General features: G+C 39.5%; 1 protein-coding gene across 3 annotated transcripts in view; it reads left to right on the forward strand.

Annotated features, from left to right (window-relative positions):
* MYOM1 (myomesin 1) overlaps nucleotides 1–27,433 on the forward strand; it is a 77,695-nt gene that overhangs the window by 11,690 nt on the left and 38,572 nt on the right. For all 3 annotated transcript variants that reach the window (XM_021284150.2, XM_013371807.3, XM_013371808.3), the window contains exons 3-16: nucleotides 1,221–1,358; nucleotides 5,727–5,937; nucleotides 6,542–6,699; nucleotides 12,184–12,276; nucleotides 13,211–13,299; nucleotides 13,434–13,496; nucleotides 15,104–15,268; nucleotides 15,855–16,016; nucleotides 19,445–19,586; nucleotides 21,926–22,125; nucleotides 23,789–23,845; nucleotides 24,224–24,348; nucleotides 25,805–25,988; nucleotides 26,997–27,171. In XM_021284150.2, the coding sequence (XP_021139825.2) occupies nucleotides 1,221–1,358; nucleotides 5,727–5,937; nucleotides 6,542–6,699; nucleotides 12,184–12,276; nucleotides 13,211–13,299; nucleotides 13,434–13,496; nucleotides 15,104–15,268; nucleotides 15,855–16,016; nucleotides 19,445–19,586; nucleotides 21,926–22,125; nucleotides 23,789–23,845; nucleotides 24,224–24,348; nucleotides 25,805–25,988; nucleotides 26,997–27,171 (1,962 nt within the window). The remainder of the gene's footprint in view (nucleotides 1–1,220; nucleotides 1,359–5,726; nucleotides 5,938–6,541; nucleotides 6,700–12,183; nucleotides 12,277–13,210; nucleotides 13,300–13,433; nucleotides 13,497–15,103; nucleotides 15,269–15,854; nucleotides 16,017–19,444; nucleotides 19,587–21,925; nucleotides 22,126–23,788; nucleotides 23,846–24,223; nucleotides 24,349–25,804; nucleotides 25,989–26,996; nucleotides 27,172–27,433) is intronic.

A 27,433-nucleotide genomic window follows, 5' to 3' on the forward strand; every position in this document is an offset into this window, starting at 1 on the left:
TCTGGAGCTTGGTACTTTGGCAGGACTGCAGCCTAAGGAAAACATTAGCCCAAGGATATATCTGCAAATGTACATTTCATGTCTAATGATCTCAGGGGCTCAGCACTAGCATGAGTTCTGATTATATGTGTACAGCATTCTGCAAACAGACACCAGATTAAGGTACAGGAAGGGTATGGGAAGCAGGTTAGCCATGTTAATGGGACATGCCTGGGCTAACGAGCCTTGCTGGGAAGCCACGTGCCTTAATTCTGCTCCTGTACCTGTGCACATAAGCAGTAAGCTTATGCTGTGTAGACAAATCTCCAGACCAGATGCAGACTCACATATGATTTCCCTTGGCGATGTTGAGACAGAAATTAATAGACACTTCGAGGAGTTATAGAAGGCTGACAGCTAATTAGGGTATTCCATAGAGCTGGGAGTTATAAATGTGTTGCATTGACAAAGGAGGATGGAGGCATTTGGAGCTTTTTCAACACCATTTGCAACCATGTTAAAAATGAACCCAAAACGACTGCCTCAAATGTGCTTCACACTATTCAGAATCCCTCCCAAGCTGGTTGGGAAAGGAAGCGTTCCATTTGGTTTGCTCTTCTTTCTTTCCACTCATTCTCCATCTATCTGTGCTATGATAAACAGTGTTACTTCACTCAGCTCTCAGTTTTCAATGGGTTGAGGTGGTACGGGAGAGCAGTGGGAATGGCAATGCTGGTTACCAAGCAAAACACCATCCTATGATTTCTATAGAGAGATTGAAAGACGTTATTGCTTTGCATATATTTGCACATCAACATTTTGTTTGGGGACCCAACAACCTCAGGACTGTAAATTTTGGAAAATTAGAGGCTATAGGTTCAGATACAACCTTTAGAATTACTCAGTAGTCTCTGACTTCAGGATCTACCAAAACTGGGTGTAAAAACTCTCCAAGTCACAAACCAAGGAGCTGTTAAATGTGCATTGCTACCAGGTGTATTGTTTATTCTCTCTATTTAGATTTAATATCAAGGGGCATCAGTGTTGTATTTGTAATGCCAAGGTTGTTAAAAGTGCATTTAGTCATGTGTTTAACAACTCTGAAACCATGGCTATTGAAAATGAAATTTTCTTGCTTATCTAAAACAACAGACAGCAAAAGAATTTAGTACTTTAATCTTATTTTGAAGTGTTTCTTGACGGCTTCTCTTTTGAATGTAACAATATTATTTTTATTTTAGACTGAAAGATTCCAATTTAATGATTGAAGATCAGTCCTATAAGATGAGTCCCAAAGCGAAGAGAGCAAAACAGAATTTGGTATCTGAGGACAAAGAGAATGAAGCCGTAGACTACTCAGTGCCCATATTCACAGGACGGTATGTTCATTTCCCTTTTGTTCAGTATGTTATTTCTGACATTTTATTAGCAAATTACAAAGTAACTAGTCCATTAATGTTTTTTTACACTCCTGGATCTCAACATGATTGTTTACACTTCACATGAGTGATAACAAGACAAAGAGAAGCCAACTGACTGGCAGAAAACCAGACACTGAGCATCCAGAGCCAGGACAAACAAACCTAGGTCTCTGGACTTTGTTTTGAACATGTTGTCAGGGCCACTTTCTATGAAATTACGATATTATTATAACCTGGTTTACTGGGAACTGGACAAGCATGTTGTCAACATTATTCAGCTTATTTCATTTTGAAGACTTGTTCTGTAATTCAATGTCTCCCACCAAGCATTAAACATAGAAACAATGAAATGATGTGCTGATATTTTGTCCTAGCACAGGGAAAACCTGGAGTTAAACCAAATACTTTCTTAAATCACCATAATGATTCACAATGGTCTCACGTGTTGGTGGTATTCATTACATGGTTACTACTGATGTAATAGGTCTTACTACAGCAGTGTCCTCAGTAAAGCTGAATGTGAACTTTATGTGGAAGCCAGAACTGACATGAGCAAGGAGGCTCCTCTGCTCTTTTTGGGGCATGGCATACTGATTTTATTAGGAGTCTCCGACAGTTTGAGCATAGTCACTTATTCAGATTAATACATACTGGGGTGTGCCCTGGAAAACTGGTTCTTGATTGGAGGCCAGGAGTTGAACAGAAACCTTCCTTCAACTTGTGTTTCTTCTGCACCACAGTGTTTTTCATGGGACACTTCCAAGCTGTTTCTGGAACTCAGTGCTTTTCTGTCTACTGCTTAATCAACACCTGAAGTCAATTCTTTATGTCCAAACTTATGCTCTCACAGAATCACAGAATGTCAGTGATTGGAAGGGACCTCAAAAGATCATCCAGTCCAATCCCCCTGCCGGAGCAGGAACACCTGGATGAGGTTACACAGGAAGGCGTCCAGGCGGGTTTTGAATGTCTCCAGAGAAGGAGACTCCACAACCTCTCTGGGCAGCCTGTTCCATGTTCACATGAAACTGAGTTCCATCTTGCCAGTGGGAGATATTTTTGCTTTGGCTTTTTGTACGTTTGTGATGCTTTTGTGATGAGACCAGCAGTTTTGGTTTTTATTACTTGCCTCCCACTACCCCAGAGTAATTTTTTTCTCAACCCGTGTACATTTCTTTGTTAGATTCACTGCTCTTTGATCCAACTAACATTCAGAAGCACACACTGTTGCATTTTAAAATAATTTCTTCAGAGTTTCAGCTGTATCTTCTGTGATAGAAATACATAAATATGTCTCACACAAAACTTGAGGTAACATATTCTCGAGGCTTCTCATTACATTTGCACTTCACCCAGTGATTCTTCTTACATAGCAATAGATTTGCAGGTCACCATTATTTGTCTCCCATTCCCTCAAACACAAATATACTCCCTTTATATTGTCTTTAGAGTCTACAAAAGTAAAATTTATAGTGTTTTTCAGTAGCTGAAAATCATGACTGATGATGGCAGTACTCCTGGATGATGTTCTTAGCTTTTTTACAGGCCCCAGTGATCTTAACATATCAGGTTAAGATCTTAACAAATGTGAACAAATAAGAGGGGTTTTTTTGTTGTTTGGTTGTTGTTGTTGTGGTTTGTTTGTTTGTTTGTTTGTTTGTTTTGTAAAATGAATACAGTAATATCTAACTCAGTGTGATGGTGTGTAGCTTCATTTATTTGTGTCTGTGCAATACTTTAGGATCCTACATCAAAAGATATTGTTGGATACTTACATCTTCGTCCCTATTCTTCTTACTGTTGTTAGCATCAATCTTACTTTTTGTATATGGCAACTCAGGAAGCTGTGTGTGCTTTTGTGCCTCTGAAATGACCCAAATATCTGTTTAAGTAGTAAAAATAAAATAAAATTAAAAGGGCATATGATGTTCATTAGGCTGCCCTACTCAACATGGAACGGAATGGTTGGAGTATCTCTTTTAGGCTCTTTTTTTTTTCTGTTGGCGTCATGTTCATGACCACTTGCCAAGACTGTGGAAGCTGCATGCCACATTCCTGTCAGATATTTATTTTTGTTTGAAAGATAACAGCTGAAGCCCATTGAACCATGTGCACGTTATATGTCATTCCCAAATTCCCCTGTGAAATTGATGTATTGTTTCCCATGGGCAGATAGCTTTTACAAGGAATAGTTATTTATAAAGGTCAGATCTCTATGGGTTCTTTGGAGCTCTTGCTCTTGCCCGTGCTGCTGGACGACCTTCAGCACCCTGTCACCGTTTCCATTATTTGGTTCTATTTTGGAGCCCTCAGGTTCTGCTGTAAAAAATGCCCTCACTCAGATTATTCATTTCATGACCGTTCTTAAACAGCTAGCCTAAACCTTGCAAGATAAAATTAAGGACAGTCAGCTAGTATTCTAGATAATAGAACACCCAGAGCTTGATTTAATATCATAAGTGCTAAAGATACTGGATGAGGCTCATAGAACTATTTGCAACAACTGATCAACCTATGCCAAAGTACTGCAGATGGCAGATATCCTTTAAATAATAGTTTCTGTGTGCTCTTTGGGGTTTGACCCCTTTGTTTCTGTTTGAAAAGTGTTTTCTACTGAAACCTCTGAGACTTGACTGCAGAATCAATTTTTAAATGATACTATATGCTGCTTCTGATGCATTCATCATTTCAGGGAACATGTTTCGCTTTGATCTGAAGATTATAATGGGAAGAAATGTTTAGCAAATCTAAATATTTAATACTGTTGATTAAAAGCATCTGGGGACCACTACTGCAGATGACTAGGCTGAGTCCTATATTAGTCTGAGGATATTCAGCAGCTCCCAGAAGATGCTTTATACCTTGAGGAATGGGTCCACACTGTGCAGTAATTAAGAAGGAAATCATGTCAGCTTGCCTTTGAAGGAAAATGCCACTGAATTGTTTAAACTGAATGTAGATAGCTACATTCATATTATTTAAACTGAGTTTTAAAAATTTTCTCTAGAAATCTCTGGCATATCTCTGTAGCTTCAGATGATATTTGTGGGGGAAGCTGATATGTCTAAGTGAAGGGAATCGGTCATCTCACTGATACTTCTAAGGATCTTTCTGTTAAAGCAACCTGAAACACAAAAAGTTCAAGGTAGAGTTTGAACAAACGAGGGAGGTCAAAGCTCTAGGTTGTTAAGTAAGTTTTTTGGTCTTTTGAGCATGTTTTATGCATAATTCAGTTTACAGCACTTTCCATTTCTTGGTTGTCTTGCAACTCCCTGAACTGACTCCGTAGCCCAAAAATAAGGGGCCGGACAGTTAATTATGGGCTGGGATCCAAATTTTCTTGGATGTTGAGATGTGCTATTAGGCACGTAATACTAGCAATCTTAAAGAAAACAGAAAAAAAAAATCATTCTAATAATTTTGTTTTGTAGAAGTAGTAGCGTTTTATGATAAAATAGAGAGGCTGTGCTTGGGTGCATTCTGGAATTAAACAGAGGCTGCTTTCTCTAGACTATTTGCAAGATGGCACTTAATGAGAACTTAAACAGACGCTCTTTTCAGTGTGCCATCTAATGTAACCCTAAAGTAACTAAACTCAGCAGAACGTTATTAATGCTTCTCCTTACATCAAGAAACTCTCGCTATATATCCATTACTACAGCAGCTGTAGTGTCCTGGCAGTGCTAAAACAACAGAGTACTTCCACATGTGCATGTGCAAATAGGATTGGGCCCATTAAGAGTAAGCATTCTTTGCATCCCACTTTTGTAAAAATCCCAAGGAGGGTGATTCAAGAAAATTTTTAATAATCTTGAAAACATTTGGAGGAACAGTTATCCTACAAACATTGCAGGGTTGAATTTTCTATGAATAAAGAGAACATTTGTGATATACAGTAATGAGCTTTTTTGTATAAATTACAAAGGATGACATTGTTATGCAGCTATGATTATCTCCTGCCCCTTTGGTAGTGTTACTATGAGTGCTGTGGCCATAAGTCGATAACTGAAGATCAGTGGGTATGCCTTACACTAATCTTTATAGCAACCGATATATAAAACCTCAGCAAGATAATGGTTAAACTGAAAATGTGTATGGTGTAGTTATACAGAGAGGCACTGAAAACAGCCATGACTTCAGACAGTGAACTAGTAATTCTGCAGTACCATTCCCTGTTTCTTCTTTAAAGACATTTGAGACTGTAATGGCAGAAATTAATTTTCAAAGGCTGTTGGCCACTGTGCTTGGCTATTATGATAGAAAGTATAAATGGAACATGTGCTCAGCATTTTCCAATGGGACTCTGATTTTTAAAAATTCTTTCAGAGAAGTGAGTATCAGCGGGATCACAGACACAGAAGAAGAAAGAATTAAAGAAAGTGCTGCGTATGTTGCCAAGAGGAACCTTTTTGCCACAGGGGAAGGAGTCAGTGTCAGCAAAGTGGCCAAGTCAACTTCTGAAGAGGAACACCATGAAAAAAAATCACGGAAAGTAGCAATCCGGGAGTCTGCTGAGCGCGTGGCCCTGAAGAAAACGGTAAAAGAGTAGAAATGAACACATAGGCTGTAAACAACATGGATCTTTTTTTTGTTTGGTGTTTGTAACATGCCTAGCACAACAGGGCCCTGATTTACACCATGGGCAATCACAATTACGGCAGTAAAAAACAAAAGCTCTGTGGATAACCAACCAGTTGAAACAGTTAACCCGGGAAGATGAAAGATCCCATCAGCAGGAAGGATTTGAGAGCAGGTCTGTCAGAGCTGATCTAGGTGCACAGTTTTGCATTAGAGCAAATGTACAGAAGACATCTGAGTTTCAGACCCATTTCACCTTTCAGTCTGTATTTAAGAAAAATAATTAGATGCACAGGATTATTTTACTTAGAATAGTTTTAAGGAAAAAAAGAGACCACAAAACTCAATAAAATCCAATCTAGATATTTTGGAAGGAGAACCTCTTGAAGATGAAAGCATTGTTTTCTGTGTCAAAGTCAAATGAATATATTAAGTCTGTCTATCTGGATATTTAAATAAAAATTGCATATTTTTTTACTGGTCTTAAAAAATGCTTTTTTTTTGCATATTAATAGTTTGCATTTATAACTTCTGGAGTTTATAATCAAATGTTTCTTTTCCAGCTAGAAGAGACTCAGGCATTCCACAAAAAGTTGAATCAAGATAAACTTCTACATGCTCCTGAGTTTGTTATTGAGCCTCGTTCTCACACTATCTGGGAAAAGCAGAATGTCAAATTTCATTGTTCCGTGGCTGGCTGGCCAGCACCCCGTGTTACATGGTAAGTTCGTATTTCACCACATAACCGATATCTGAAGTCATCTCAGTGAATGTGGTGTTTTTTCAGGAATGATACAGGTTTGATAAAAAATGATCAGGTACAGAGGCCTGCCAAACACCTTTCAAGTCACTTTGTACAAAAAGAAAGTAAAATATTAAAAGCAAAAATAATTCTTTGTGTAACAACAATAAGAATACATAGATTTTTTTTCCTTGCACAGAGTCATCAAGTCATTCTTCTGTCTCCTGATAAAGGAAAAATAGCAGCTTAATTTATTGTCAGTACTATCCTTAAAAGCATGTTTTCCAAAGACTTCTGTTTAGTCTACAAATGCCATTAATATCCCTGAAGCATTAACATGTGCTTTGTTTAAGAACCAGCTGATTGGCTGCTGAGCGGTTATAGTGCTGAATCTCCATGAAACTGAAATCTCGTGATGTAGGGTGTTCATAGCAGACACATAATAATCACTTGAAGTCAAAGACTGCAGACGGATCCAGGAGCATCCAAATCTTCTGAAACCTTTAGAGTCTATTAGAAGCTTTATATTAATTTGAATGGTCTTACGACAAAATTTTTACTGTAAGAATACCAAAATATACACTTAGTCATAGCTAAAGGTCTAATTTGACTCATGGGTTAAAGTTTACTCTGACTGGAATTGAATTTAGCTTAGTTAACAGTGACTTGTGAAGCTTTACTGTCTCACCATCTGCTGAGCTGAGCTTTCTTATCTGTTTCATGTTACACAGATACCATCAAGTTGTTAAGATAATATATAACAACATTTTTTCAAATATAAAATGAGATTTGATGCTTATTATTTAATTTAAAAGATGCTTCTAGAATGCATATATAAAATGTATGCATGTGTTTATAAAATGAACAATAAAGAAGCCTGTGTTCAGCATTAAGCATTAATTAGGAATAAATCCTATGAAGATCCTATTTGTGGAGACAACAGAAAATGTCTACTATATCAGGTTGTTAAGTAGTACTCAAACTTGAGTTTATGGACTCTGTGTTTATTTTTGTCTTAAAAACCTTAATCTCAGGGCTTGATTAAAATTGCTACTAAGATGTACATTAGATATCAGTATAAACTGGGGAACGACTTGTTAGAAAGCAGTGTAGGGGAAAGGGACCTGGGGGTCCTGGTGGACAGCAGGATGACCATGAGCCGACACTGTGCCCTTGTGGTCAGGAAAGCCAACGGCATCCTGGGGTGTATTAGAAGGGGGGTGGTTAGTAGGTCGAGAGAAGTTCTCCTGCCCCTCTACTCCACCCTGGTGAGACCACATCTGGAATATTGTGTCCAGTTCTGGGCCCCTCAGTTCAAGATAGGGAACTGCTGGAGAGAGTCCAGTACAGGGCAACAAAGATGATGAAGGGAATGGAGCATCTCCCTTATGAGGAAAGGCTGAGGGAGCTGGGTCTATTTAGCTTGGAGGAGACTAAGGTGTGACCTCATTGATGTTTATAAATATGTAAAGGGTGAGTGTCATGAGGATGGAGCCAGGCTCTTCTTGGTGACAACCAATGATAAGACAAGGGGAAATGGAACACATGAGTTTCCACTTAAATGTGAGAAGAAACTTCTTCACAATGAGGGTGACAGAGCACTGGAACAGGCTGCCCAGGGAGGCTGTGGAGTCTCCTACTCTGGAGACATTCAAAGGCCTGGACACATTCCTGTATAACCTCATCTAGGTGTTCCTGCTCTGGCGGAGGGATTGGACTAGGTGATCTTTCGAGGTCCCTTCCAATCCCTTACATTCTGTGATTCTGTGATTAATAGGCGAGAGCTGATGCTCACGAAGTCACTTGGTCTCTGTCCTTGGACGATGACAACCGGTAGCCAGGCTCTACACAGATACATTTTCCCCATAGTGTAAGCGCTGTGAGTGACTTGTTTTGACATTCCTCCTAGAGAGGATTCCAGACAAACCCTTTGGGTCTGATCTGAGCTGGACATAAGGAATTGTCAGCTATTCTCATGGCTGTCATCCAGCTCTGTAACCTGAGTCGTAAGCAAGAACGTGAGAGCAGGGCCATTTTCACTTTGGATGAGACTAAACTTATCCCCAAAACCTGACGTAATTTAACCAAGACTCCAGCTGTCTGTCTTTGCTCTCACTGTGAACCAGCCTTCCATCTCAGTGATAAATGTGGATGATGGAAATTAATATATCATTAATACCTCTGAATTCCAAAGGGATTTCAGTTTTCCACAGGTTACTAATGGAAAAAAAAAAGAGTTCACAGCCATTTCAGCAGGTGTCTTTGCTCTGAGATACAGAATGATGCTGACCTGGATCTGTCAGCTCTCATTCAGCGTTTCTAACTAAATTTCAGTCATGTATTCCAAACAGTCATTCTTTGTATAAGCAATTGAGACCTTTTCATGCTTTTCATGATAAATTATAAAGCTTCATGAACTTTCTCTAAAGAAAGCTTTCCTGTGTGATGCAGCTGTTCTGACTCCCTTGGAAGAAAGCATATGGAAAACCCAGGACATTTGAAACCAGTAGCAGAAAGCATAAACTATCAGTGCATAACGACAGTGGGAGGTTTCCGTCCAACATTAGCTAATGATTTGGCTGTTCTGGAATTTGTATTTCCAGAAATAACAAGCAGTCCTTTCAACACATGAACCCTATTCTTTCTATAGAAGAATACAAATAAGTGACAATTGAATCAATTATTTTTTACTAACCTGATAACAAAGACAAGAGAAGTTAAAGTCTTCTCACTGCTGCTTGACTTGGCTTGTTTCTGCCCAGAACCATGTGCTACCAAATGCCCTCACTGCCAACAGGATCCAAGTGTTGCCCAATCCTTTGAAGAAAAATTAGAGAGATTATGGAGTCAAGTTCCATTTCACAGGATTTCATATTCCCTGTAAAATATTTAGAGCTGATGGAGTTTTTCTGTTTTCTAAACTATTTGACACTGTGCAGAGAATATAGAAATGCCTGGATGTTCCTAGGTGGATCAGTCTGGTGGGCACCATTGCATGGATGAGGTGGAAGGTGGTGGCGAATGGACTTAGTCTTAGTGGACCCATGTATTATCCTATGATGTAAGTCAGGATGATGCAGTAGGAGACCTGTAATGAGGTCAAGCATCTTTGCAACTGTTTGAACACTGGAATAGAGGATATTGCCCTGCATTGAATCTCTTTTCATAGACATCTTGCTGAGTGGAAGACTGAGATGAAGATCATTAAGCCTTATAATCTTCACTCACTTTGGCACTTGTAAAAATCCCAGTGTATTACTGTGCCCACATATGTGTAGCCAGGGAAATATTCTTTATTCCACTACACTGAAATTGTTGAAAGGCAATTTTCAGATTTATTGTGGATATAGCTTCATCTCGAGACATATTAAATAAATAATTTTATTGGTAAAAACAAAATTGCTTTTTACTGACTTGTTTGGTGAAGTGCTGAAGAGGGACACACGACTGACAACAGACCAGTTTCCTTTCCTGATTGAAAATCTTGAAAGAAACTGACCATTAAAAGCTGAAAGGAAGAAGCAAAGCTCTTTGGCTGGATATCTGTTATGACTTATGAAGAGAAAGGTTTATTTAAGTGAGATGAAGATACTTTTATCTATCATAATTTATATTTCCACTTCCCTTATATATGTACCTAGAATCATAGAATGATTTTGGTTGGAAGAGACCCTCAAGGTCATCAAGTCCAACTGTTAACCTAATTCTGTCACTAAACCATGTCCCTAAGAACCTCATCTATGAGTCTTTTAAATATTTCCAGTGATGGTTATTCAACCACTTCCCTGGGCAGCCTGTTCCAATGCTTCACAACCCTTTCAGTGAGGAAATTTTTCCTAATATCCAACCTAAACCTCCCCTGGTGCAACTTGAGGCCATTTCCTCTCATCCTGTCATTCGTTACTTGGGAGAAGAGCCCAACACCCTCCATGCTACAACCTCCTTTCAGGTAGCTGTAGAGAGTGATAAGGTCTCCCCTCAGCCTCCTTTTCTCCAGGCTAAACAGCCCCAGTTCCCTCAGCCACTCCTCATCAGACTTGTGCTCCAGACCCTTCACCAGCTTCATTGCCCTTCTGTGAACTCTCTCCAGCACCTCAATGTCTTTTCTGTATTGAGAGGTCCAAGACTGAACACAGGATTCGAGATGCAGCCTCACGAGTACTGAGTACAGGGGGATGGTCACATCCCTAAGTCTTGCTGGCCACACTATTTCTGATACAAGCCAGGGTGCTTTGACCTTTTTGGCCAGTTGGGCACACTGCTGGCTCATATTCAGCCAGATGTTGACCAACACCCACAGGTCCTTTTCCACCAGGCAGCTTTCCAGCCACTCTTCCCTGATCCTGCAGCGCTCTATGGGGTTGTTGTGACCCAAGTGCAGGACCTGGCACTTGGCCTTGTTGAACCTCATACAATTGGCCTCAGCACAACGATCCAGCCGGTCCAGATCCCTCTGGTGTTGTCTGCAAACTTACTGAGGGTCCACTCAATCCCCTCATCCAGATCATTGAAAAAGAGATTAAACAGAACTGCCCCGCCCCCCGCCCGGGGAACACCACTCATGACCAATCGCCAACTGGATTTGGCTCCATTCACCACAACTCTTTGGGCCCGGTCATCCCACCAGTTACCTTGTGGAGCACAGGGAAAGCTATGTTAAAGGAGGACACCATCTTAGGGAATGTTATTTTTTTATAGATCTCAAATTAATTCCAAATGTACTGAACACAATTCAGCATTTAGTTTTATTGGACTCCTATTGCCAGTTTGTTCCATATTACTAGTGCTCACTAAAGACAGGATTCACTTGGACCATTTCCTTGGTTATACCATGTATTGTCCAGAATGAGTGACTTTTTATGCAACGATTGGTGAGGCAGAATCTACCATGAGCCACTGAACTCTTGCTTTGGAATTCTCAAGCTGTTTATATGATTTCTGAAATTAGCAGTGTCAGATCACTACTAAGCAGTTTATTCCTTCAAATTACTTACTGGGAATTTTGAACAGGAAACTTTTCCTACCTGAAGAAATACTTGTACCAGAAAACATGCATAGTATATACTTGTAAAGGCAAACCGAACAAAATGTGGACAATACCTAGTAGGTAAGGATGCTACAGAATTTTCATTGTTTGAAACTCACAGAACTCTGAGATGTTGCTCATGTGACTCCTCCATTCCTTAACAAGCAGTAACCTGAAATTGATGGTAGTATAAACTGATATTCATCCTGTTCAAAACTGTTTTCTCCTTGTAATTAGAAAATAAAATTCACCTGGAGTGGGTCAAAGAGAAAGAGAGAAAGGAGTTAAGCTTCCAGAGACATGTAACGTATTTCCACAAAATTAGCCTAGGAAAAACACGAGAAACCGATTTTATATGTCAAACACCAAGCTTGACCTTTTAAAGCATGTAATTATACGCTTCCTTTGTGACATACTGTTTCTTTGCTTTTCCATAGGTACAAAAACAACGTGCCCATCAATGTACAGACTCACCCTGGCAAGTATATAATTGAAAGTCGATATGGGCTGCACTCACTGGAGATTACCACGTAAGGGAATAGATCATTCAACAAATAGCTTAAGCTGAAATGTTGCTTTAGATTGAGATCTGCAAAATGTGAATGTATCTCCTGGAGATGTAAGGATAAGAGATATCAAGTTTGTACAAATGAGGTGAATGCTATCTAGTAAAGATTGAAGCAGTTCTGGTTTTCCTTAGCAGCGGATATGCAATTTACCTAAGTGAATAACTTATCTGAATTATTATTCTATTTATGGCTGAGTCAGAGACATGTGGGACACTTGTGATTATTTCTTCCATTTGTCTGCTGCATGAATACAGTTAAAAATTAGAAAAATCTAGTTCAGGGTAAAAGTATATCAGTTAACTGTTTTTCAAATATAGAAAAGTTCCTGATTCTTACTGAAATGAAGAACAGAACTGGGAAGTCTTCACTTATACACAAGAAAGAACTTTAACAGTATTCATCCTCCAACCTGGAAATTTTTGCTGTCATTTTTGTTAAAACACATTTAAATCATGAGATCTAATCACCTCATTTGACAATCAGCAACAATCAAGATTTGATAACCTAGATACTGTTTGGTCCCATTTGAAACTACTTTATGATATCTACCATTTCTATAGCTTCCACGTTAGGCATCTCTCCATAGGAGAGAGTCAATTCAAAATGACTTGGATAAATATTATCAGACAGTTTTTTCCTACTTCCACTATATTCTCAGTTTCAAATCTGTAAGTGCTATTTGGAAAGAGACATTTATTTCAAACATTGGATATTTAACATTGGGGAAAAACTTAATGGCTACAATCAGTCCAGTGTCCGCTGCGTCTGTTGCCCAAGCTTTTACTTGTTTGCAGTCTTTACGCAGATTTATGAGAGTTTTTTTTTATGTAAAACATAGGAAAGGGTAGGTCAAGGTGTAAATGAGTGCTCTGCCTAACCATTTCTATCATTTTAGATGTGATTTTGATGACACTGCTCAGTATCGGGCCTCTGCTATGAATGTTAAAGGAGAAATTTCAGCTTATGCATCCCTCGTGGTAAAGAGTAGGTTTGAAAAACATTTCTTTTTTTTTTTTTAATTTTCCTTTTCAAGATGCACATTGCCAATTTCATTTTTATGGCTCAGAGAGCCTTTACCTCTTGGTGATAGTGACTGGAGTTGTTCTCTTTCTGTCTAGGGTACAAAGGAGAAATTGATGCAAGTCTTTTGTATGCTGGAACTTCTTCCATGCCTATGGGCTGTAAGTTGCAATATATTTTTGTTTGACACATCCATTTACAGTTGTGGCATCATGACAAATGACTAAGCAGAATATTTCGTAACATTATTTAAAAACAAAGCAGGTCCGATTTACAAAGGTCCTGAGCTCTACAGTTTCAGATGGTGTTAGCCTCAACCATAGGAGAAAACGGCATCGCTTGCTGGGTCTGTGGCTATTTGCTTATATAAGAAACATGCTTTTAATATTGCCCATGGCTGAGGAATAAAATCTGTCAAAGAGAGAAACACTTAATCCCTTACAATATGTAAAACATGGTCTGGAAAAAAGCTAGGGGCTGTATATGCTTGAGTAGAGTAGTTGACTTTAGCGTTCTTGTCTGCTGCTATGCAATTTCAGGCATTCTAAAAATGTGTAGGAAAGATCAAAGGGCCAGAAAACATTTTGAATATTTTGCATATATCAAGGTAAAAATTTTAGTTTGTCTAACCTGAGATACTCACACTTTAAAGTGATTTACAGTATTCCATAGATACTTCCATTATGAGAAGTATTAAGACAGTCTATCCACATATGTGATATGTGTGAACTGTGCTAGGGGCCACTTCCACAGCCCCTGTCCATGGAAGTCTTGGAAGATGAGACTTATGGACATTTCTGTTATTGTAGCAGCACAAGTAGAATCAGGGATATGCTGCAAAGGCACACAAGATTTCCTGTATACACTGAAGCTCTGAAATAATAAAAACAAGATTGTGCACCACATTACAAAATGCAAGGCCACAAGTTTCCAATATAATTTGAGATTTAGCACTTGGTAATGAGAAAGGAAGATGATGACCTACACGTATTCATTGATCACAGGAAGACTGTGAACTGCCAGTGTAGGGAAGTTGTGGAAAAGGAAAATGTGACCCTAGGTTTTATCAACTGAGATGTTTTCAAAAGAAATCTGGAAGCCTCTGTGACATGCACACGCAGCAGAAGTGTAAGGATACTCTGTATACTGCATAACTCAGGTCATACAACAACAGAAAAGGTAAATTCAGGAACAAGTACAGAAACAGGCTACTTGAATTCCTGAAGGAATGGAGAGCTCATTATATATTAAGAGCCACCCTAAAAAGCTTATTTAGCTTATAAAAATGAAGGTCGAGTAGACACATGACTGCCTTGGAATGGAGCAAGGAGTTAAAACAGGGAAGGGAAAGAGTCATGTAAGCTGAATATCAGCCTAACCTGAACAAATAATTAATTATAAATAGAAGTCTGTTTCAGTTATAAAACAAACCTTATTATAAAATGATAAAATGCTGGATCTCAAATTTTGGAAATTCTGGGATGAAATTCTGCAGGAGTCTCTTTCTGATAGAATGCAGAAGCTGTAAGAATTAGAGTTGTATGAATAAAGAAACAGATGATTCTCTGTGGTAGTAAGGGCTTAGATTATTTGACACTGCAATTACTGAACATGAACATGAACATGAACATGAACATGATTGCTGAATATATGTTGTTTCTACTTACATCTTAATCTTTACCTGAGCTTGTATTCATAATCTTTGGGTATTCTTTCTTACTACTCCCACCACAAAAGAGTAAACAGATTTTTTTTTCCCCTTATGCAGTTGGCGTTACACCTCATGGCTATGCTTCCAGGTTTGAAATCAGCTTTAGTGACAAGTTTGATGTTGCCTTTGGGAGAGAAGGAGAGACAATGAGTCTGGGTTGCACAGTTGTCATCAGTCCTGATATCAAGCGCTTCAAACCAGACATTGAATGGTACAGAAATGGTGAGAACATTTGACAAGAAGAAATATAGACTTCTTTCACATCAATCTTTACCTATTTTGGCATATGTGAACACTGTGATTTGGTCATCACTTTCTCAGATTTCTAAATAGTAATATTTTTTCTTTTTCTATTAAAAGTTTTTCAAAGGTTAGGATTTTGAAATGGAACCACAGTTAGAAAACAGACATAGCACTGTGAAAATGTCTTCTATAGATATTTTCTTTCTTAAAAAAAAGATTAAATTAGAAGCATTTCAATCAGCTTCAACACCTATGTGGCCCATCTACATCTCCCACATAGCTTTTACTATTTATTTATATGCCAAGATATTTCTTAAGCAGTTGCACAAATGTGTTGTGCAAGGGCTGATAAAAAAGCTGCTGCTCTCCAAAGTTACACTTTGAAAATTAAGACAAAATTGGCATGAGAGCAGAGCTAGCTGGAATTTACAATTGTCTTTGAAGACTGAAAGTTGCATAATAATAATGGTCACTTGCGTATTTCCAATCTGTCTATTCCCCATATTCAGAATCTACTCCTCAGCAGATCCAGCTATTTCTCATTATGTAATTCTCTCATTTCTAGGTGTTCTTATTACACCGTCCAAATGGGTCCAGATGCACTGGAGCGGAGAGCGAGCTTCATTAACACTGACTCATGCAAACAAGGAAGATGAAGGTCTTTACACTCTGCGAGTGGTGATGGGAGAGTACTATGAAGAGTACAGTAATTATGTCTTTGTTCGAGGTAGGATATTGGCTTGTGAATGACACCAGAGAAATGAGGAAAACGCTAGCAAAATCAGTCTCAGCCATTTTAGATAATATTTTTTTTTTCCAATAGAAAGAGAATAATTATTTTCTATTAACAGATTCTAGCAATACAACTTCCAGTTGTTATCTTCGGAAAAATTGAATGCATACCTCGAGCACTGGTGTCAAATGCTAGAAGACTTCTAAATCACATTGGCATTCTGAGGAGGAAACTTAGGATATTGATGTAACTTCACTCCTCTTTCTCAGTTTCACCTTGTGAAGAGTACTGAACATAAGTCATAAAGAGGCAAAAATCTACATAATAACTTAAAGAACTATTTTTGTCACCATCTCTCCGCTAGCTAAACTGCACTATTCTCATCAAGATTTTGTGAGCCATTTGAAGTGTTCTCTCTAACACACAATGCAGGAAAAATACAGTGGAAGGGAAACATGAAGGTCTACACCTGGGAAAGAATAACCTCATACACCAGTACAGGAGGTGACTGTCTGGGCAGCACCATTTCAGAAAAGACTCTGGAGGTCCTGGTGGACACCAAGGTGAACATGAGACAGCAATGTGCCCTTGTCACAAACATGGATGGCAGCATCCTGGGCTGCATTAGGAAGAGCCTTGCCAGCAGGTTGAAGAGGTGATCCTCTCCCTCTGCGCAGCACTGGTGAGACTCATCGGGAGTGCTGGGTCCAGTCCTGGGCTCCCCACTACAAGAGACTCATGGACATACTAAAGTGAGTCTAGTGACGAGCTCTGAAGGTGAATAAGAGCTTGGAGCACCTCACATGTGAGAAAAGATTGAGAGAGGTGGAGCTGTTCAGCCTGGAGAAGAGAGGCCTTATGGAGAGTTTATCCACATGTGTAAATAAATGATGGAGGGGGGTAAAGAAGACAGAGCCAGGCTCTTTTCAGTAGTGCCCAGTGCCAGGACAAGAGGCAATGGACACAAATTAAAATACAAGAAAGGTCATTTAGACATAAGAAAACACTTCTTTTTACTACAAGAGTGGTTGAACACTGAACAGGTTACCCTGTGGAGTCTCCATCCTTGGAGATATGCAAAACCTCATTTGACACAGTCCTGAGCAACCAGTTCTAGCTGACCCTGCTTTGAGCTGGGGGTTGGACTAGGCAACCTCCAGAGTTGTCTGCTAATCTCATTCATCCTGTGATTCTCTGAAGTAAAGCACCAAAGCATAGAATTAAAATGTAATTTCTTTGTTTGCTTCTACCATGAAATACTTCCTCAAATTTCTATTAGAGAAGTATTTCTTTAAAAGGAGCCATGGCTATCAGGTTGCGTGCTGATTCTATATCTGTCCCAGCTGCTTTTAGCAGCTAAAGTGTGAAATGCTAATTCAAAAGGCTCTGGAAATTCTTGGCTCTGAGGCCATGCCCAGAATGGCACTGTGTTGCCAAGTCCAGCAGAGTTGTGTGAGATAACAGCCTGCTCAGAAAATATGACTGAAGCAGATGTTTTCATCATCTGAAGAATCTAGTGAAATGAGCATTTGTGACAAGGCACAGGGCTTGTCTTTCTAGCTTTGTTTTAAATTGTGCTGCTGTATAAATAAATGATTGCCCTCATTCCCATTTCATCTTCTAGCAATGCAGGTATGACCTAACCACAAACCCACTACCCCTTTCTCCAGAGTATCTTACTATCCAATCGGTGTGTTTGCCAAATTCTAATTGGATTAATTATATTCTATGTTCCTACTTAAATGGTCCCTGCAGTCTCAGCTGGGTAGTATATTCCTCACTGCTCCTCCTAGAGTGTAGACAAATTTGCTATAAATAGCTAGCTGTGGTAGTTAAGCACAAGCAGCTTTCCTTATGTGTCACATGTAGAAATCCCTGTGTATCAATGGAGGTGAGCAATGCACTAATCAGGCTCATAAGATCAGGCCTTTAGACAGGCTTAGAGAGTGTGTGTGACTCTTCTGCTGTGGCTGCAGGTCAGCATTTGTCAGCAAGCCACCGGGGATGAAACCCTAGCCTCGCTGACAAATGCTGACCAGCCATGCTGGTTGTCCCAGCTATTTCCCAGTCTGTCTTGGAAAGAAACTGCGGCGCCTCATGTTCTGTCAAGCAGTAAATATGGGCACTTGTTATCACTATTAATGTTCTTATTTGTTATGTTAACTGGATTGCTTACTTTGTAAGTTATTGTTTTTTAAAATGCATCGAGTTAGCTGTAATTAGAACCTGGACTCGGTAACTTTGGCACAGCTTCAAAAGCTCCATGCGATGCTACTCTGCCCATAAGAGAAGATACAGCGTAAAGTGTGTTGTGGGCTTTTTTTTTCTGAAGGCTGCTGTTTTACTTAATGAAACATGTTAAATACTCTTGTAAGACCTTTTTTTTCTAAAAGCCAAAAGCATGAAAAATAGCAATTACTGTGTATTGCAATACAAAATCCTGTAATGCTTTGAAACATCAGACCTTTTTAAGAAGGATGGAATGTATGAATTATATTTATTAGCAATTTTTTTTTTTCCAGGTATATACATTTTTCTTGTCTAAGTCAGGTCTTCTTTTGAAGTAGCTCACAACAGGGCTTGAAAAATGATACCTATAACTGTACAAATTGATGTTGTTCTGCAGAGAAACAACCTCTCTTCTTTGAAAGTATTTCATACAATCTTCCTGCAAAGGTTATTTTTCTGTACATGAAAATTACCCCATCTCACAAACCAGGCTCTGACTGTGTAAACAGTAAAATTCCTCAGTGCCCAGCTCTGTGCTCTATTTTTTAAAGCTTTAGATAAGAATTGTCCAGAAGCTGAAGCTGGAGTCAAGGCCCTTTGACACGAGATTTGTGATAAACACTTGACAGGAACAATACGCTCATCCTTATGAAGGTTAAATTCCACAATGATAATGGCTGTGTAATATAATTAAACTTCAAAAGGTTTTGATACCTTTGCAGTTCATAGGTAACCAAAAAGAAACAATGAAGGACTATATGTGGAGATAAGACATTTAGTTCAGTGTTGTACATCCAATGGGTGAATACTTTTGACTGAGCTATTGCCTGGCTGTAAGGCAAGATATCAGCCTCTTCTACAAAGTAGAATAGCAGGTAAATATATAATCTGCCAAGTTTTCGATTCAGTTATGTCTCTGGCAGCTACCTAACCAGAATGCATGTTACTGATTTAATTCAAAATGCATTACATTTACAGTGTGCTGTAACATTAAGCATTTGTAAATGTGGCAAAGAGAAAACCAAAACCTAGAAAAGCACTGGCAATATAACAACAAATATTTTTTGAAGCCAGTGATGTAATTTCTTTTTTTTTTTTTTTTGGCTCAATAGGAACAGAGTTCCTTCCTTAAAGCTTAATAATTGTGAAAGAACTGCGGTTCATATTTGAAAATTATGTTTCCATCCTCGTAGATGCCGATGCTGAAATCCCCGGCGCCCCTGGTGCACCACTGGATGTGCAGTGCTTAGATGCCAACAAAGATTATGTCATTGTCTCCTGGAAGCAGCCCGCTGTCGACGGAGGAAACCCCATCCTCGGATATTTCATTGACAGGTCAGTGAGCAAGCCAGACTGGAGAATTCAGATTGTTGAGCTTTCTAACTCGAAAACCTAAAAGCACACTGAAAAGCATGAGATAAAATGGTAATGGTTATTTTGCTTCTTGTTGCTGGCCAGAAGAAAATTACTTTTTTGCTTTAAGTTGTCTGGGTCTGATCTAACTTTAATGGTAATAGCTACGCCCTGCTTCTTTTCAGATTGGATATTGGGAAAGAATTATTCATGGAGAGGGTTGTGAAGCACTGGAACAGGCTGCCCAGGGAAAGTGGTGGAGTCACCATCCCTGGAAGTGTTTAAAAGACATATAGACAAGGTTCTTAGGGACATGGTTTAATGCCAGAGAATTAGGTTAGGTTATGGCTGGACTCAATGATCCTGAGGGTCTCTTCCAATTGAAATGATTCTATGATTCTATGATTTAACTACAAAGAAAGGATTCTGCAAGACACTGTGTAACTCAGCCCTTATTGCTCCCAGTGAGGCTTGAGAGGCCTCAGGACTTTCCAGCATTTGGCAGCTTACAGGAGCAGCTCCTTCATCAGGCAGCTGTGGCTCCTGTATCAGTGCCCTCCTGCATCTTTCCAAATAGTTACAAAGCACAAGAAACCAAAATATTATCTCAAAGTGACTTCAATTTCTTTTATGTAGCTATGCAGCACTGTTTTCCAGGCTCTTAGATTCACAAGCTTCATGCAGATCATGCTTACGTGTTTTTCTCTGCAACAATAAGAATTGGAAATATTTTTTAAAAATATGAAACCTGAATGTGTCACGCAGTGGCAGAATTCCAGAAGCTTGGGATTTAAGAAATTCAGCCAGTATTCTGAGACTTGCAATGATCTTTAGAGCTGGTAGTATTTGTTTGAATTTCAGTAATAGAATACATTATCAGTAATATGGATTTCCTATGGGCTTATTCATATGCAATGTAAAAAAACCCCAATAAATATGCCACTATATTATGCCATTGCATATACATAAATTATGTATGTGTAAAAAGAGAGCATTGCTTTGTGAAATATCTAACATCAGTATATTTAATTTAAATACAATTTTACTGGTTTGATAACTTATAAGTGTCAGTTGCTGCTGTAACTACGCTGTGCTAGGACTAAGCTACAGCTTTTAAACATTTGTTAAAAAATCCTAAACAAAAGACAGGACTAGATTCTGAAAAGTATAATATCTCATTTTAAAACTGGGCTATTGAGGGATGTTAGCACTGAGAGTAATGGCAAGACAAATGGCATTTTGCTTTTTCTCTTGTGTTCACCTCCTTTCTACATTTGCTCCTAAATTCCAAGCTGTGTTACTGCTCTCTGGTATTCAGTCCTACTTAAGGTGTTTGGGCATCCAAATATTGAGCCAGGGTAGCCCATAACTGCCTCGTACAGTGAGCAGGTCGCTCGAGGCAGCAGGACCAGTCTGTCAATGCCAAAGGCGAAGCTCGGGCATCCTTTGCCCCAAGCAGAAACCAGAACCACAAAACTGCCCAGAGCAAGGCAGTAGCAATTCCCAGGAAAGAGATGGTTGCATGTACCAAGAAATCCAGGCAGGCACCGTAACATTCGCTTTGGCGGATATCTCAGCAGCAATAGGAGACTTTCCCAAGCTGCTAGTTCCTGGTCTTGTTGACCATGTTGCTGGATACTGGGAAGCCATTCCCAGAGGTTCCTCACAGCCCCCTGAGCCGAAGTCACTGTGGTTCATCACTGCTGCTGGTTATCTCTTCCTTCTGCCAGCAATCACCCTCCTGCCAGCACCACTGAGCTGGGCCTTGTCAACAGCAGGGTTCCCTGGCAGCCCCAGACATGTTTGAAGCAGAGTCCAGCTGAGTGCCCGACTTTAACCCTGTTCACAGCCACCTGTGTGCTGGGCTGGTCACAGGACTCACAACGGAGGTCTCCGTGCCCCATGAAGCCTGTCATTTTGCGGGATGTACAGTGGAGCGCTGTGCACGAAAGATGAACTAATCGCCTTTTGGCAACTGCAAATGATACACGTATTTCATGTCCCTTCAAGTATGCAAAAGCTGACACTCCCTGAGCATACTTTGGAGGGTTTGGACAGTGAAGTGAGTTCTGCTCGTGTCCCTTCCTGAGCTCAGGAAAGAAGGGGTACAGCTGCGAGGGATTTAGTGCCTGCCCAGATGGTACTTCAGCCCTGAACCCTTGGTGCAGCTGCTTGGGTGTCACCAGTATATAGAGCTGCTGATAAAACTGGTATTGACCAGCCAATGAACAGGAACAGATGGTAAAGCTGTAAAGGAGGTGGGTGTCCAGAGTCTGCATTTTTCCCTTCCCAGCACTGCTCTTGCTGTTTGTGTTTTTCAGGTGTGAGGTTGGCACCACACACTGGACCCAGTGCAATGAGACCCCCGTGAAGTTTGCTCGTTTTCCTGTCACTGGTCTGATTGAAGGCCGTTCCTACATTTTCCGAGTCCGAGCTGTGAACAAAGCTGGCATCAGCCTACCATCCCGGGTTTCGGAGCCTGTGGCTGCTCTGGATCCTGCTGACAGAGCCAGGCTTAGAAGTAAGATGTGATTTTTTCAGGTTGCCTGAGAGGTTCAAGAAGTCACAACTTAATTTAAAAAAAAAAAGAAAAAGAAAAAGAAAAAGAAAAAGAAAGTATGACTTATAAACCTTCAAAATCCCACTAGAGGGAGCAATGCAAAACCAAAATGTTCTTTGGAGACAGCTTTGCCAAGAAGAAATAATCTCAGTGCTCTTTGCATGAAGTGCTCTATCTGCTCTCATGGCTTTGGCTGGCTGTAGTGCTACGCTCTGAAATTCCAGGAAGGGGGGAAAAGACACAGGAGACTTAATTGCCTGAAGAGACTTGCTTTTCTTCAGCCAACAAAAAATCTGATCGGATGTTGTGAATAGTCTCTCTCTGTGCCATGGACATGGGTGACTGATTCTGTGCTCATGTGACAATCGAAGTCTTGCAGTAACATCAGCACAATACCAGGGTAGCCTAGCAGATCCCAAGCTTTCTTCTTTAAAGTTAGCATTTTACAAGCCAGGGATATTTTTCTGGTGGCATGGAAATGTCCTAGACAAAAAGGTTTTACTGAGGATTTTAACTAAAGTTTTATTCAAAATCCCCCTCCCTACTCATATGCCAAAATCATATGCTTAAAATCCAATTATTTCTACTTGTTTCTGAAGTTTTACTATTTTAAATGGTCCAATGTGAAGGGATATTTATGCAAATCTACAAGGCTCCTGTGGTCCCAGCTTGTCTGTCTTACTGTGTATAATGCTGGAAGCTACAGACTGAAGTCAGATGATCAAGGTTCCTATTCAAAATAAAAACAAAAGGCTCAAGGAATGAGGTTTGGCATTGCCAGGAACCACTGTGCTCAGACAGACATGTGAAACCTGGAGCCTGGGGGAGGTGTCTTCTTCTCAATGGGAAGCCTGGAAACTGTCTCAGGAGTTGAAATTCAGACTCAGTGGCCTGTTCCCATTATATGTCCTCCTGTGGTCCCTCATGATCCTTTTTTCTCCCCACTTGCTCCCTTTCTGCTTGCATCTCCGAAACAGATCAGTCAACGTAACATGAGGTGGAGAACAGCACTGGCAAAAACCATCTCTGAAAGTGCATTGACCTTTTTGATAGTTGGATGCAAGAATATGATAACGTAGAGGCTCTGAGAGCACCACCCAAACCAAGTCAGGTGGATACGTTGAGTCAAGCTGAGCAGTTTCTCTTTGTGACTGTGATCCATGATTTAAAAGTTGGTAATGTGAGGAAAAGTGGGTAAAAAGAGACAAAGAGCAGCCTGAAGGAATTTGGCTCTTCCTTTAATGAGTGAGCTGTTAAACCAAGGGAATAGAGTATGGAAAATAAAGTTGAAGTTAATTCTCCCAAAACAATGAGCTGATTGAGCCAAATACTTCTGTCACCTAGGTGACTTCAGTGACATTTCAGGAAGGACTAGATGTTTCAGGATATTAATTTTTCTTGCTATATTAGTTGCTTAGCTGCTGTCAATATTCAAGCTGCTCAGCCTGCAACTGGTTTGGGTAATTAGCTTGCTATATGAGCAGCAGTGGCACCAATGACCAAAAATGGAGCTCATGCAAATCTTGCAAATGCTAATTTTGAACCATGAAAAAGTATTTTTTTTTTGTTATTTAAAAGTACTCAAAGTGTCCCATGTCTGTGATACTTCTGGCATCTGTTTCAGGTCACCCTTCTGCTCCCTGGACTGGACAGATTATTGTCACTGAGGAAGAACCTGCAGGTAACCACAGCCCTTTTGCCTACAAAAGTCTAATGTGAAGCTGGCTGAGTAATTAGAAAAACTCCCAGTGAGTCCAGTGGACTTTGGCACACACCCAAAGTTCATTGTTCTGAGAGTCACTTGACCTTGAATAACTCGCAACAACTTGGTAGTTGAGATGAGATTTCATTATTCAGGACCTAACAAATAAACGTGCCTAGAGTTAAAAGACATCATTAAAACCCAATATTTAGAAGATTTTTAACTCTACATTTAAAGAGATATCAGGTGCCAAGGTATATTAATACTTCTATATTTTAACTACAGCACTAATTCTGATTCAAATATGAAGGAATTAAGTCCCAATTGCCTTTCCTATTCTTCTCTCCTGTTCTTCAGAGGGTGTTGTTCCTGGTCCACCTACAGACCTCCAAGTTATTGAAGCCACCAAGAACTACGTTGTGCTTAGCTGGAAACCTCCTGGACAGAGGGGCCATGAGGGTATCATGTATTTTGTGGAAAAGGTAAAATTGGACAAAATCAGAATCATGTTTTGGCAATATTTTACATTTGTTCTGCCATCTCTTCTGGACTTTTAGTTAGCTTTCATTTCCACCTGAGACTTTCAAACTAGGGCCAGGACTAGAACTTGTGTACTTCATTGAGGTAACTGTCACTGTAGATTAAGATAAACTAGGAAGAAAAGAAATGGGATATAGGAAAGCAGACACAGAATGTCTCACACTGTAATATCCTTTTATGAATTGTGTCATTGACCTACCCTGGAGTAGACAGGCTGACAAACTCCCTATATAATAAGAAACCACAGAGCTTAGTCACATATTTATATAAATATTTAATACATATACATATAGATAATAAAATTTGTACAAATTAAGCTTGTCTGCTGTGACAGATTGTTAGCATTTTGGATGGAGGCATAGTGCAAGAGTTCCTTGGCATCAGCAGTTGCTTCACCAACTCAACAAAGATGACAAGATTTCTTTTCTAGAGCAGATTCACTTTTAATTTCAGTGTCCTGCTTTTCTAAGATTTTTCTTTCATGGCTGCTAGCCTAGAGAATTCTTCATGCCATCACCCTTTTTACTTGTATCTCATGGCTCACAAACTTTTTTATCGACGCTTTTCCCTGTCAGTCTAGAGGTGTCATCTTGGGAGACATAAATATCTTCCCATTATGTGTATTTCATCTCTGTTATGAAATCTGGTCTAAATAAATTAGTTTCACTTAGCAACAGACTTACGATGAATATATGAATGTTGAGTTTCCATGTAAGAAAGCTTTTTAATAACCTATTACATGCTGAGTACGGAGTACTAATGTCACATAGTCAGGTGGTGTTTTCCTGATAATTTGAAATCCCTCAGAAACTAGGACCATTAATTTAAATTATCCCTACAGTAAGTCACAGGCAAAAATTAATCATTAATATTAATGGTATAAGTGAACATGGTATGTAGAGCTTCTCACCACAGAAATAAAAACAATTCACAAATTAATTGTACATGTTAAATTTTCTGGAAAATGAAGGTCAGATCCTGATTAATTCTGGAAAACACCCCAAAATATTCTCAAGAGTGGCACAAGAGCATCTAGAATCAATGTGGTAATGTTAGAGTTTTGTTCTTTGGAAAATGTTGAATGTCTGCAGAGCTTATTTTGAAAGCAGTTCACAACTGAATGTGGTTAATAATAACATCACTTCCTTGTGGTGGAGTTTAGCTTTGATATATTAAACCCACTAAAATTTTACATACGTTTTCTGGAGTGCGGGGACATCTGGGAGATTCATAAGCTTTGAAAAAGCTTGTTCTGTGGAAAGGCCCAAAAAAGGAACATGAGTGTCTGTTCTGCACAGCAGACGTGCATTTGGTGGTCCACATAGAAAATCTCACTGGGTTAGACACTCAGCTTTCAGAGAGTTCTGTTCCAAATGCAGTTTCTGGGTTTGACTGCAGTGTGTTGCTGGCACAGAGGACTGGCAAAGGGTGAACACTGAGATCCCTGTGAAGTCTCCTCGCTTTGCAGTTTTTGATTTGGCTGAAGGCAAATCCTACTGCTTCCGAGTTCGCTGTTGCAATTCAGCTGGAATTGGTGAGCCTTCAGAAGCAACTGAAGCCACTGTGGTAGACGACAAACTTGGTAAGTGTGTGGTCGTATGTATTAAATTACCCCCATAGGATCTTTTCAGTTTATGATGTAATCCTTTTCTCTGAAGGCAGATAGCTGCCAAGTAAATAATTCAAATATGAAGAGTAGTCAGTGATATCTTCCCTTTAGCTAAAATAATTTTTGTTTGGGTTGTTGAACCTTTAATGTAGAGTCAAATGACAGATGCAAGCCAAGGAAATTGAGCTGCAAATAGTGATGCCAAGAACTGCAAAGGCTACAAACAGTGAAAGAAAATGAAAACTCAAGGAAGTACAAAAATGTTTTGTTTTACTTAGAGCTTTTATTGAAAATAAGCCCAGACATCAGCAGAGTTTAACCTTCCTTTTTTTGCCAAATTAAACAAAAATTAATAATTTAATACTTGCATGAATGCAGAGACCATTTCCACTGGAGGAAAAGCTAAGATGTTCACCACAGTAAAGCATCAGTAGCTACATGTACATTAATTTGTTTCCAAAGAGCAACACATATTTGAAAGCAGTTCCCAGATTGTATCTGTTTGCTCCATACGGGTTGAATTCTCAAAGCAATTTGATGCAAATGGACAACATTCCTAAGGAGAGTAAAACAGCTCTTCTTGAAAAACATCTGAGATGCATTTTGCTGCTTAACAGGGGCATTTGTTTCTGACTTATTCTGTGGGCTGCACAAAATATTTCATTGTGTACCTAACATATTTTCCCTTTTAGAAAGCTTCAAATCACATTCTGGTGCAGATGTTCAGCAAAAGGGAAGAAACTATATCTAGTTTGAAGGAAATGCCCATAACCATAGGTAATGGAGACATGAGGAACCTCACCACCAAAGGCTTGAACCTACTGATCCTGTCCTGTTCCACCAGATTACTTGACTGAAATCAGAGTAGTTTTGGGAGATTAAATCTGTATTAGTTGTGCTGATATAATCAAGAACAGAATGTCATTTATTTGTAAATTTTGACTGGCTGGTCACTAAGTTATTTCTGTTTCTCCACCACAGATATTCCCAAAGCTCCTGGCCGTATTATGCCAAGTAGGAATACAGACACCTCAGTTGTTGTCACTTGGACAGAGCCCCCAGATGCCAAGGAGCTGGTTGGGTACTACATTGAGTCAAGTGTAGTCGGATCTGGTCATTGGGAACCATGCAACAACAATCCTGTGAAAGGCACTAGGTAATGGATTTAAAGCATGAAAACTATGGTCACCAGTTTTTGATTTACTGGATATATGTATTTTCCAGCCATTAGTAGTAGTAGAGTTAATCCCTCTGTGGTTGCCAGCAGGCTTGAATCACTTTTTCAGGTGAAGTTCATAGAAGTTATGAAAACACATTTCAAACTGCAAGTCTTGTCCAAAAGAATTTATAACCAACCGTATACTAGAAACAGTAAGTTAAGGAGGAGGAGACATGGACGTTGATAGTGAAGAAAAGAG

Source organism: Columba livia, chromosome 2 (assembly GCF_036013475.1).
Source record: "Columba livia isolate bColLiv1 breed racing homer chromosome 2, bColLiv1.pat.W.v2, whole genome shotgun sequence".
Lineage (NCBI taxonomy): Eukaryota > Metazoa > Chordata > Aves > Columbiformes > Columbidae > Columba > Columba livia.